Raw genomic sequence first — 13,624 nt, 5'->3', positions numbered from 1 at the left:
AGGTTTAAATCCAAAAACACATTAAATAACAGCAAACTCCACTGAAGTGATGTATGTCTATCTCTCACAGCCTCGCAAAGATGGCGCTGCTGTGAATAAGGTCTATGGGGCCCACATTTTCCAATGGTCATTAAGCCGCGACCCAAATTTGGGGGAATTTGAACCAAGCCAATTTATTTCTCAAAAATGGTTAACACACACGAGTACTGTCTCACTTAACAAATAAACTGTATGAATTTCACTAACACTGATAAATTAAAACTATTATACGGTAAATCTATTAAATAGCAGTCCCAAACTAGTTAGTAAGTTGGTATGAGCCAACACAGTCATCACAAATATAGAACTGGTGATATTTTTGGGTTTAGGTAACAGAAACATAAACTGTTCATAAAACAGATGGACACTGATTCTGATGAATAGAATGAACATCATACCAGCATGCAAATCCTTCCCAGCTAACACATGACATATACATATGTAATTTATTGGTACTTTTTGGTAATTTTGGTATTTGACAACTTAACTACATTGCTGTATGCTCTTAATTTTGACTGCAAAAATGTGTTCTGTGTGAACCGGTCGTTAGCAAGTTATGAAAATAATGTTAGAATAATGACACTGACATATAGCCGGACCATCTCATCTGACAGCAGATACAGAATCACCTTTTTTTTTTTTATTATGTGTAAAATAAAGCCTGTGGTAAACATAACTAGACGATACTTTGACGTTTGGTTCTACAACAATTACACACTCCCATAGCGAAAACGTGAATTTTGAAGCAGTTATGGTCATTTTTGAAAACGTATGTAGTAACTACATAAGGAGTGTGTTTGGAGTGTGAGTGTCTGCAGTGTACGTTGTAGAACAAAATGTCAAAGTATCGTCAAGTTATGATTACCACAGGCTTTATTTTACTCATAAATTGAAAAACCCCATTGGAAAATCTCGAAGGAATTAGACTTCCGGGTTCTGATGTCATACCTGCACCACTCTATGGAATTACAAAGCAGAAGAGCAAAGTGTTTACAGAAGAGTCAACAGCTTTCACACGTCTTTGTCAAAATAAAACTCTTGCATCAGAAAAAAACATTTAGAAACAAGTGTTTGTTGTTTCTTTGACTTCACACTCCATGAACCACTCAAAACGGTCTTGCAACCCATTTTTGGGTTGCGACCCATCAGCTGAGAAACGCTCGTCTAGACTACTACTTTAAAAGAAATTCCTATATAAAATTCACTGTGCTTTACAGTGCAGCTGATTTGCATTTTTATAAACTGTCTGGAATGCTCATGTTAGCATCCAAGTAGGAAGAAGGAATTTATGACTAAAGCCTCATTCTAAGGTAAGACACTGGCCCATTTATACAGCCAGATAATATGGAAACTAATCTTGCTTATTTTCATGCTCATAAAAGTGCTATTTGACTAGTAAAATTAATAAAGTAATTCATAATCCATGAATGAATAACTTTGAATATTTGCATCTTTAAAAACAAAAACTGCTAAACTAGCGGTTATAGTCTAGCTAGCAAAATATTCCAGTCTCACTTCTCTTCCAGCTCTTCTTTTCCTGTCCTTTCTCTATCATGGCCAAAAGATAAAAAGATGCATCAAAAGGTAAAAATAAATAAACAAATTAATGAATAATACAATTAAAATATTAAGGATTATATAAAATAATGAAATAAAATTTAATGTAAACAAAAGTGTGAGAGTTCCAGTTTAGCTTGCAACAGTTTCTAGTCCTCCCTCTCTTCATCTTCTCTTCCTGTCCTTTTTTATGGTTACAAAATAAAATGCCAAAGGTCAAAAATAAAATAAAATAAAATAAAAACAGAGAGAAAGTTAAATAAATAAAATAAAATAAAATAAAAAGTTAAATAAATATAATAAAATTATACAAATAAATCAAAAACATAATACAAAAATAATAAATATAGTCATGTGACCAAAAGTGCTCGTAGAGTTCTATTTTAGCGTGGTAAAATTTACAGTATGGCCTCTCCTTCAACTTTTTCTCTCCTTCCTCCACTGTGATTAGATTATATAAAAAAGGTAACCCCCCCCTAGTAATACAAATACTGATAAAAATGATAAATAATAAAATAAAAATAATAATAAATATAATCATGTGGCAAAAGTGGGCATACTCCATTAAGAAAGAGCAGAAAGACTGACAGATTTCAACCAGAATTTAAACAAAATGCGTGTAAACAGGCCTTAACGTTCTGACACTAGAGTTCGAAGTCCGAGGTGTTTCTTACCTTTAGTGAATCAAAGCACGCAATGACTCGCCCGTTCTCCACCTGGCAGCTCTTGGCAGGATGCGCAAACTTGCACTCAGCGTCAGAGCGCGAGCACGTTCCCCGCTGAAACTCTCGACACACCTCCAGCGTCAGCCATTTCGTGTCCCGCATGTGAGCCATATTCATCGCCATCTCGCTTTAGCGGCAAGCAAACTTCAATTCCTTAAAATCCCAAAGTGATTTGGGTGTGCTTGTGTTTCGTCAAAAGCAGTTTGTCCTTTTTACTAATGTTCTCTTTCTTAAATCATTAAGCTCCTCTTTCCTCGTGGATACACGCCAGGCCAAAGCAAAAAGAACAAAACAAAAAAATGTTGCTTCAAGGAAAAACTGAACTGCAGTGATGGATCCCGGAGCAAAAATCCTTGACTCTGATTGGCTGATTCAATAGTGCCCACTTTATCTCTGTCAGGTAGGGGTTGTTCGGGGTCACAGGGATTGTGGGGTAGTGCGGGCAGTCTTTCACTGATGTGGGCAGCAAGCAGGCAGGAAAGCTGAGGCTGGTACTATAAGCAGCTCCAAGCAGCGGCAAACGCAAGAGAGGGCACGATACTCAGTACCCACCTGCAACAGAGGAAAAGAGGGGGAAAACAGCTTTATACCATCATCCTAAGGGCTCTTCAGCAGACATTTCTATCATTCGAGTCTGTATTTACATTATTTCACTGTGCACTAAACTGAAACAAACCGAAAAGACATTTTCGAAAATCCTGAAACCTGAAAATCTTCATCTTGAAAATATTTCTTACAAATTGTTGACAAGTGTTGGACACGCAAAAACAACATGTTATGTATGTATGAAATTCTTCTTTACAATTTAAATTAATTTATTCATTCATTAAAGTTTATATATTACAGTCTGAAACTGAGCCGATTTCTTCTGGTTTCTAAAATAAAATAAAGAAAAATCCTAATCAAGTTACAAATTGAACACACAAATAAATATCTAATGAATTTTAAGTTCTCAAGAAAAGGTGCAAAAAAAGAACTGTCCTCATTTTTTTTATTTTTATAAATTTATAGTGGAAGTTAAAAAATTTAAAAAATCTGGCAACTGAAGTTATGGCAAATTTCACCTTAAAACTGTGAAAAAACCTATCTATCTATCTATCTATCTATCTATCTATCTATCTATCTATCTATCTATCTATCTATCTATCTATCTATCTATCTATCTATCTATCTATCTATCTATCTATCTATCCATCCATCCATCCATCTATAGCAAATAAAATAATATAATTTATTTTTAATTTATTTTTAATCATCTTAGGGGACACAAAAAGTAACCCTAACTGAAGAATCACCCATATAGTGTATAATACGTACTATTATTTTCAAAATAGCATGTGATATGGAATGCATTATGCAACAATAACCATTTCAAACTATAGCATGCTACATTATCATCACATGAGCTCATCATCATGAGACCATCATATGACCCCTGTTTATTTCCTCTGTCCAGTTATCATCTCAGAAATAAACGTATTGTGCATTTTTCATCCAGTTTCGTGTAAAAATAGATCAAGTATTCATGGAATGTCAAGTTGGGTGCATTACATTACTGCATACTGCATATTTTGGCAGATGCAGTAGAAGTAGATTATCCAGGTATTCCACGTATACAGAAAATGCACATTCTGAAAATTCACTGCAAGGAATTGTACTAATTAGGACAGACAGCATGAGAAGAATTGGGACGCAGCCCATCTTCCACTTTATCTCACTACCTCTCTGTGTTTCTCACTCGATCTCTATTAGACTCTCACCAGCTGCATAAATCCTTCACACCCCTAAAAATGCCAGAAATGCACTGAAGTCTGCAGAATACTGTTAGTCTGAGCAAATAAAACATTGTCACTCACATTCTTGGACTAACACACACCCACTGACACACATACAAACACACACACTGGTCTATGTCTTATACAAACACACACACACACGCGCGCACACACACACACACACACACACACACACACGCACGCACACACACACTCACACACACACACACACACACACACACACACACACACACACACACACACACACACACACACACACACACACACACACACACACACACACACACACACACACACACACACACAGGTCTATGTCTTATACAAACACACACACACACACACACCCACACGGAACACATACAAAGCAACCCTTCAGAATTTTAAGTTTCAGTCCAGGTTGAGGAACACTGAATCAAATAGCACATCACAGCTACAGCTAAAGAGCTGTGACGTATCATTTAACAGAGACTGAGAAGTTGGAAAGTGAACGGTGAGGTCATTTCCTGTTTCTCTTAAGTATTGCGCGACTCGCAGTGAGCCAATCACAGGCCGAGATGTAGCAATGTTCCGGACGCATGCCAGTTGAGAGCAGCAGCTCAGTCTGAGAGAGGGTGAGAAGCGACACATTTACAATCTACCATCATTTTAACTTGAATGACATAGTTATTTAATTTATTGTTAATAAAACCTTGCAAGATTGGTATTAGCAACCAGTTCCGTACAAAAAAGAAAAGAAGATGAATTAAATGAACTAAATTTCATAACTAGAGACCAGAATAACAGAGACCTGAGAGTGGCCTCTCTTAACTTGGTCCACCTAGCAACCAATCAGAATACCTTAGCAACCATCCACAACAAATTGCTAAAAACCTCTCTGAACAAGGTCTGCATGTGCAAGCACCACTTACTTCAAAAAATTGAAAAATATAGTAATTCATTTATTAGTATTTTCCAGTAGTAAAAAACAAACAAATACCTATTTATAATTCTATAACATTATATATTATAAATAAATAGAAAGCATGGTAAACAAATAATAATTTAACTTAAATATACATGTTTATAATTCTATAATATATTCTAATAAATAAATAAATATTAAAATAAATGAAATATATTTAAAATTCTATAAAATTCAAACAAACATTATCATCACATGAGCTCATTATCATGAGGCCATCAAATGACCCCTGTTTATTTCCTCTGTCCAGTTCTCATCTCAGAAATATTATTATTATTAGCAGACTTTAAGTTTATCAATTTAGTATAACAAAAGTAAAATTGCAGAGTATTTATATTAAGCACAGTACATAAATATGTAAATGTATTTGTAGTATATTTACTTAGCATAAAATAAATGTATTACAAATACATTTTGGTATATTCATTTTTTACTAGGGTCTTTATCCGAAATATGGTTACCATGGTACATTTTTGTAAGAGCACTGGTATGCTACCTAGCTTGGATCAAGTACATTATAAAAACAAACACACATACACACACACACACAACACACACAACACAGCCCTGTTTATGGAATGACATATTTAATCCGATAAGACTTTCAGTGTGGAAGCAAACTGGATCCTGGGAACACTGAATACTCAAACTAGGCTAAATGATTTTGTGAAATGAAAAGTAAGCGATCGCGCTGGATAATGTGAATTCATGAGCCTTGCAGCGTGATTTTGATCTTGCATTAAACAGGCTCATGCCTGCGTTATCTGTGTTTACTGAGAAGAGGAATAATCGCCATGACAATTAAAGAAAATTCATGCTCAGACTTGGATCCTACTTTAAGATCCTAGTCTTCACTTGATCATAACGATGCTGTTTCTTTGGTCCAACTTTTCTTTTTTGGTTAAATGATTTGGCTATTAAGTCACCGTGTATCTCCCACAATCCTTTGCAGTGGAATAACAGAATTCTTAGAAGTTGCTGCAAGGTCAAACAAGGAGAGAAAATAAGAACGAGAGAGAGAGAGAGAGAGAGAGAGAGAGAGAGAGAGAGAGAGAGAGAGAGAGAGAGAGAGAGAGAGAGAGAGAGAGAGAGAGAAGCGAGAGAGAGAGAGAGAGAGAGAGAATGATCTGGAAGTAAGCCAATCAAAGCCCATTAAAAAGTCAAACATTTTTGCCACTGGGAGGAGAACTGGATGTTATGTTCTCTTTTAAGAAGTGGAAACTATTTAAATGATTCACATGAATGAGATATTAAATGTTTCATTCTTTTTGCACTTTGGCTCATGGCTTTATTTACGTCTGTCCTGATGTCTAATATGCTCCTGCTGGTGAAAAATGCCTGATTGAACATTTTGATTTCCAGTGGCTCTGTTTGTTATTTGGCAGCAGTGCAATATTTAAAGGACTGATTTTTAAATGCAGGAATTATAATTCAAGGTTAAAATCAGTCTGAGTTTAGTCTGTTTAGGAAACAAAAACAAACTCTGCCTGCATAGATCTTTGACTCTTCAAATATGCCTCATATTAATATTAAAACAGCAGTGTTTGAGACTGGTTCACATTTGTAAACGTAACAGCTAATACCTAAGTATATGGGAAACTGTTACCATTTAAGGATCTAAAAGTATGATTACCTTCACCAACACTTTTATAAACAGAACCATATACTGTAGGAACTAAAAACTAGAAACATTTTTACAGTATGATGTCATAGAACCTGAAAGTTCCACAAAGAACTTATATTCTCTAGTTCTTTAGAAAACCAAATATAAACTCTGTCAGCTGATTTAAAGAACTTGATGAATGTAACAACCACTTATACTTCTACAAATCTCTAAAAGAACCAACCAAAAATGCCAAAAAAATACCAATACCAAAATACCAAATATTCGGCCAAAGAAGATTTTTCACAAAATCAAGGTTGTGTTGAACCTGATGTGATGCACATCACCTTTATTTTATGACCATATCTTAAAACTTAACATTCAAGAACAAACCTGTAAGTTTATTTCAGAAAAATCCCAAAACCACATAACTACAACCTTAAAGTACAGCTCATTTTTCAGAACCTATCAGACTCAACCACAATCTGAGAAATAGAATGGATCTTTATGATGTCGCTTTGCAATTCAGAACTGAAATGCTTCTGATCTGGAATCAGGCAAGATGTGAACGCTCTAAAATACTGATTTTATTTACTCCAAATGCAGCGGAACCCAGATCAGCATTTTCTCCATGCATGAAGGAACTGGCCTGAATCTGGGTGGAGTGCTCGATCAGAAAGGTGTGCGGGCAGCAGAGACGGTTATCTAAACCACAGCATTACATCGTTTGACTCAGAAGTGTGTAGGTGATGATTGCCATGTTGGAAAGGGTTGAAAATAGTATCATCACCATGGTTACACAACACAAAGCCCTTCTACCCAGTAACTCAGAAACATGCACGGTTTATAAACCCACAAACGTTCTGCAAAGCTGTGAGAATCGAAAAGGTCGAAGGTTAATGGTTTTCAAAATATGATTTATTAACTATTCAAATGACAAATGGTCAGTATGATAAGACTTTGAGTTTTATTAAAACGCAAGTCTTTTTCTACATCGCCCTCTACATGTTAAGCGCATAAACAACTTGATACATTCAACATTCAGTCGTCATTAGACATATTTCATCGGTGGGATTAAAGACAGCAGGCATCATTAGCATGCAAAAGCACAAAGCATTCCTTGGCAAATTAAAGTTTAGCATCTGAAAACCACAGAAAAGCAAGAATGTTAATGAGACAAAAAGCAAGAAAACCCTAGGATAAGATGTGAGATGGCGCGAACAACGCAGGTGCAATATGTTTATCGTTGCAACACTCGTATAATAGGGTAACAACTTATTTTAAGGTGACATAGTTACACTTTACTACATGTACTTACTATAGTAATAACAGTAGATTATGCAAATTTACAAGTAACTAACCCTAAACCAAACCCTAACCGTTAACTTTATAGTAAGAACATGCAGTTAATTACATGTACTTACTATAGTAATAACAGTAGATTATGCGTATTTACAAATAACTACCCCTAAACCAAACCCTAACTTTTAACTTTATAGTAAGTACATGCAGTTAATTAGTTTTACTCTTATTTGAGTAAGTACTTTGTAACTACATCACCTTAAAATAAAGAGTAACCTATAAAAGCTAGCATATGGGATTAAACCACTTACAAGAATATTTTGGCATCCATGATTATTCACTGTTTACATTGCTAATGAAGAATTCTGCTAAAAAAAAGATTTAGAGCTAGCCTGAACAGAATCAGAAGTGAATTACAGAGAACTAAATTGAAGTGTGCTTCCCTATAAATTCTCCATGTGCTTATTTTCTTGACACTTTCACTTTCTCAACTACAGCGTGGCGTCGACAAAACCCGAACACTTGGCGCCAGACCACCCCGGACATATTATTTGTTTATTTTTCTTCCTCCCCCTCCAAAAAGACATGATCTTCAAACAACGGAAACAATGGCTTTAATCACACACACCCTTCTCTGTCTGCAGCACGTCTGAAACAATAACCCGCCTATGAAGTGCCCTAAAAGTCAGCATAACCTGTTCTTAAGCAACCTTTCCTTACATGTTTACGTTTCCCTTAAGCGCAGGAAAACCTTCGCGAGCAGCCGACGAGCAGACTTGCGAGAGCTCGAATCCATATGTTTCTCTCTGCAGTGAGAACGTGTTCAGCGTTTACTTACATGACTGCATGGAAGAGTGACGCACTCAGACAGAAGTGAAAACCTGCGTCAACATCTCTCTCCCCTCTCTTTTCCCTCTCGCAGACAGTTCGCTCTCACACACACACGCCCCTGTGCAGTCCCAGGGTGCCTGACTGGGTCCTACCGCTCTGAAATCTAGCACGAGCCATATTAGGAAACAGCAGTTAAACATGTCACACGTAATTTACATGTGGGGGGGAGTGGAAAGAAGCTCTCGGGCTCTTACGACAGAGCCCGAGAGCGTATGCAAAAAAAAAAAGAAAAAAAAAAAGACATGCACACGCTGGTACGCGCATAAAACAAACAGAAGGGAAGTGAGACCCGAGAGGGGGGCTTAAAAAAAGAGAAGTGCTCTGAGGCTCAACAGTTAACCAATCGCACGGTTGCCACTGTCTAAACCAGTAGCCGGTCGCGCAGGGGTGGGGGAGTACCTGTGTGAGGGACGTTTCCTGCCAAACGCACACGCACAGATGCCCCCGCAACTTTTAAGTACGCGGAAAAACACTGCTGAGATTTGTTTGCAGTCCCCAAGACATAACAAACTGCAGTTAACCACAAAAGCACCCTATAAAGTCAAAAGGCAGCCCACACACACACAGAACAACCCCCCATCCTCACACAGCAAGCGTGCAAAAGTGGTGCAATGCTTCAAGCCTCGGCTGTTAGAACAGCGAAAGAGAGACAGACAGGAACGGGAGCGCGAGAAAAAGCAGTTCTTACCTCTCACATCATGATTACTATTGAGTGCGCGTATGTGTGTGAGAGATCAGACATGGGCGGCAGGCCGCGACAGCAGAGCCTCAGGCACCGGGTGGACCATTCTTAGAGAGGAGGAGAAAGAGTGAGAGAGAGATAGAGAGAGAGACAGAGCGCGTGTGGCTGCTGGTTGCGCCACTGTGTGTGTGTGTGTGTGTGTGTGAGTCTGCGAGAGCGAGAAACATCAGCACTGCGCAGAGCACCGAACTCAAGCGCCAATCATGCTCACTGGAACCGCCCACCCACACAACCAGGAAGTGCTGCTGCTAATGCTTCGAGTTCCTCACCAAAGAGAGAAGAAAATGAGAAGGGGAGGGGACAAAAGGAAGGAAAGGGAGTTAAAGAAAAGAAAACGAGTGTGCTCGTGAGATTACATCGTGCTTTCCCAGGAGCCTGTCTGCGTTCGACTCCAGACTGCAGTGGGACACGCATACACACACAGCTGTACACCTGGTGCATTGTGCGACAAAGTTATCTGCTGCAAGCCAAGAGAGAATTTGGGCTTAATTTGACTCTGAATATGGCTTACAGTCATTTCAAGAGAGAAACAGATCATCACAGAGGCTCTGCATGAGGCGTTTTCCCAATAATCCGCTTTGAAAAGCGTGATATATTTACACCATAAGCTATTTATTAAATGACACAGAGGAGAACTGGGTTGCCTTCATTTATTTCACTGATGTTAATACTAACAAACTCCCACATGGCTGGGAATTTAGAGTCCCTTCAAACTAAACAATATTTTCCTTGAGGGCCATAAAGCATTGAAACTGGGGCATTAATTCATTATCTTCTAGGGGAAAAAAATGCTTTATAGTATTATTTGCATACTTGAGCCTCGCCCAGCAACGAATGCGGTTATGAATCCATCCAACTACTGGAAAAATGGTACATAGCTCACAATGGAATAATTATAATAATAAAAGACGATTAGCTTTTTTTGTGCAAAAGTCAATAGAGCAAAGGAAACCTTGCTGTTGTCCACACACACACTAAACACAAGGATTTTTTTTTAGAATTGATTAGAGATTCACTTACGCAGACGCTTCACGGATATGTGAAAAGCTCAGGTGTGTCCTGGGTTCTTTTAGGTTTACAATCAACGGCATGTGCATGGCAGGAAACTGCTAAAAAGGGCTATACACCAGTGTTACTTTAGTATTATTTATATACTTTACTTTAAAAACGTATACTTTAATTTAAGTTTTAGTAATTTTGTTTTTTGCTTTTGTCATTATTTTTTGTTTGTTTTTAGCTTTGCAAATTTTTCAACCTGCTTTGTATTGCTACATTGACAATGTTTATTCATTCACAATGTTACCTTGACCGAGAAATTCCCCTTTATTCATCAGTAAAAATCCTTTTGACAGCTCCAGGGCTTTTGTGAAAATGGCAGTTTCTTTGTCCTAAAAAACACTATGTTAGTAATCATCCAGTTTGAAATGTTGACTACAAATTACGATTCTTTGCCAACTTTAGCCGCTGCCTAAAACGTATGGATCCTTCACTGGAAACCGAAAGTAACTCACTTTCACTTAACATTTACTCTTTGAATTCTTGCACAAGTCAACATTATTATCAATAAAAGTTTGCTAAGAAGTATTTGCTACTAAAGCAAGGTGGTATTTGACTCTGGTAAGTGTATCCATAACAGATTGGTGGCAGTTGAAAAAAAAATCAACTGTCCATAGTATAGGCAGACGAATTGTATTGAAAGCCCATTTTTCCAGTGGTGGAGTATCCCTTTAAACTTATTTCACTTAAAGTTTTTTAAGTTAAGTTTATGGTTTTTCCATCTAATATTTATATTCTATTGTATTTCAGCTTTATTTAAATTAACAAAAATATTTTGTTTGTTTTAGTTTTAGTTAATAAAAACAACACTGTTATACATACAGTACACTTACTAGTCTTGATGTTTGTTTTCTACATCTATTGTCAGCAGCCTCAGAATCACTTTTAACCACATTTAGCAACACATTAACAACTAAACTGAATATTCATATTCATATTGTTGAACAGAAATGAATATTCAAATAAGCTTGAGCTCTATGTGACATACTGTTACAATTAACAGAGAAAATCATTTCAACTTGTCAAGTTGTCCCATTTGCAGTTGGACAATTTGGACAAGTCTGGCACATTTTGCAGCTCATTCAGGACAAATCTATTGTTTTTAACTGGCATTTCTGCCAAAATGCATACATATATAAATTTAAGTGTGGGTTTATCTGAAAAAAGTTGGTAATTGTTTATCTGTGATTGCTGATATACTAGTGTTGAAAAAAAATCTAATTGTAGAGAAACAGAAAACATAAAAAACATTAAAAAAATTATTGCAGAAAGCGAAAAGTAAAAACTAAATGTCAATCAAAATGTTTTTTATGTCCAAAAGAAATTTATATTGATAATTTGAGTAACTGATTACATGGAAATTATTTTACAAATAAAACAACATAGAATATATACTAAGTGCTTTAAACAAAACCCTACGTATCTTTAAGAGATTTGATGTCAATAATCTGGCAAACTTTGGCAACTAAACTTAACTAAATGAAGCTAAATGAAGACTACTGCACCAGTTTAAACTCAAGTTTAGAAATGTTAATTAAATTCAGATTGGGACCTGCATTGGCTGCATTGTAAATGTGGATTCTGTAACATTTGTCATGTATATTTATACCATAAATAACCTATTATGCATATGTCTATTTTGGCATCTATCATAGTTTCAGATTTGTGCTTGTATCTTATGTGTAAATAATAATAATACTATTAATAATAAAAACATACCCTTCCTTGAATATAAATGGAAATAACTTTTGTAAATTCTTGTAAAAAGTATACTTGTAAAATTGTTTCCCCATGTCTAGAAATCAGGGTGGTTCACCTAATAAATGAAATGTTAGTCATTCACAATCACCACAGCAATGTTAATAGTTACTTAATAATTTAAAACAGTCATGTGAACTACACTAGGCCCGATATCAAAATGTTAGCCTGTTTAGGTACCTTCTGGCTGGCAGTAAATTTATGATAATTTATGCTGTTGACTCCAAGACCAAGGGAACAGTCCAACTCTGGTTTATATTAACAACCAGACACACACATACACTCTCATTTCAATCTGTCTACCTCTTTCCCCATTTCCCTCAACTGACCGATTCATTCAGATATTACACATAGGGAAAATATGTCCAGTAATTCCTGTCTTCTTCCTTTCCGTATGCTTTCGTGTCCTCATACTTTTAAAAGGTTGTTTTGGTATTAAGAGTGACGATAGTGGCAGAAATAGTCACACAGTAAGATAATATGGTCATACTTTCCACTGAAATGACTTTCGCTCGCTCTCAAGTTGTGTGACAAATGGAACTCTATTAGCAGACTGTTAAAATGGCCAAACACTCTCAAGTTCTGCATCCGCATAATTTTACATGTGTATTTCTCTAAATGACTGTGACTGGGTGAGCACCAGTGTTGAAAAATAACTAGCTAAAAGTATCAATCCTGGTAACTTTTTCTAACATCTTTTGACAACATTTTTTTTTCAGTAACCCAACTTTACTTTACTGTTTTCAAAACTGCCAAGCTTTGAATATTGTAGCGCTTGGAAGTCTGATTCATTTCAGTAATTCAGTTTTTTTTTTCACAGTGATTCATGTAAATAATCGTGTAAATACTGAAAGCTCCTGAACAACACTAAACTTTCGACTTTAGTTTTATAAGAGTAGGGGGTTGAATAAAAAAATGATTTTTTTTCTAAAACTTTTGAATGGTAGTGTGTATTCATAAAGATATTAAATAGCTACAAGGTAGTTTTTGTTAGTATCTTGGAGCGCAGCTAGCTACTTTTTCAAAAGGGCAGCAGCTTGACTTTATATTGATAATATAACTACTTTTTATTATGATTATCTTGTAGTTTGGCAAGCTACAGTTTCAGAGTACTTTCCCCAACATTGGTGCGCACGCACACACACACACACACACACACACACACACACACACACACACACACACACACACACA

General features: G+C 36.4%; 1 protein-coding gene across 50 annotated transcripts in view; it reads right to left on the bottom strand.

Annotated features, from left to right (window-relative positions):
* Positions 1–13,624, bottom strand: part of mbnl1 (muscleblind-like splicing regulator 1) — a 79,579-nt gene that overhangs the window by 37,077 nt on the left and 28,878 nt on the right. For 17 of the 50 annotated variants that reach the window (XM_077222051.1, XM_077222062.1, XM_077222057.1 and 14 more), the window contains one exon: positions 2,271–2,873. In XM_077222051.1, coding sequence (XP_077078166.1) covers positions 2,271–2,444 — 174 coding nt within the window. In that variant the 5' untranslated portion in view covers positions 2,445–2,873. Of the gene's footprint in view, positions 1–2,270; positions 2,874–8,703; positions 9,847–13,624 lie in introns of those variants that run through there. The other 33 variants (XM_077222035.1, XM_077222039.1, XM_077222043.1 and 30 more) reach the window with 13 other exon arrangements.

This window comes from Siphateles boraxobius, unplaced genomic scaffold (genome assembly GCF_051911475.1).
Source record: "Siphateles boraxobius isolate OS27281-9 unplaced genomic scaffold, OSU_SipBor_1 86, whole genome shotgun sequence".
Lineage (NCBI taxonomy): Eukaryota > Metazoa > Chordata > Actinopteri > Cypriniformes > Leuciscidae > Siphateles > Siphateles boraxobius.
This window is presented reverse-complemented; position numbering and strand designations above follow the sequence as displayed.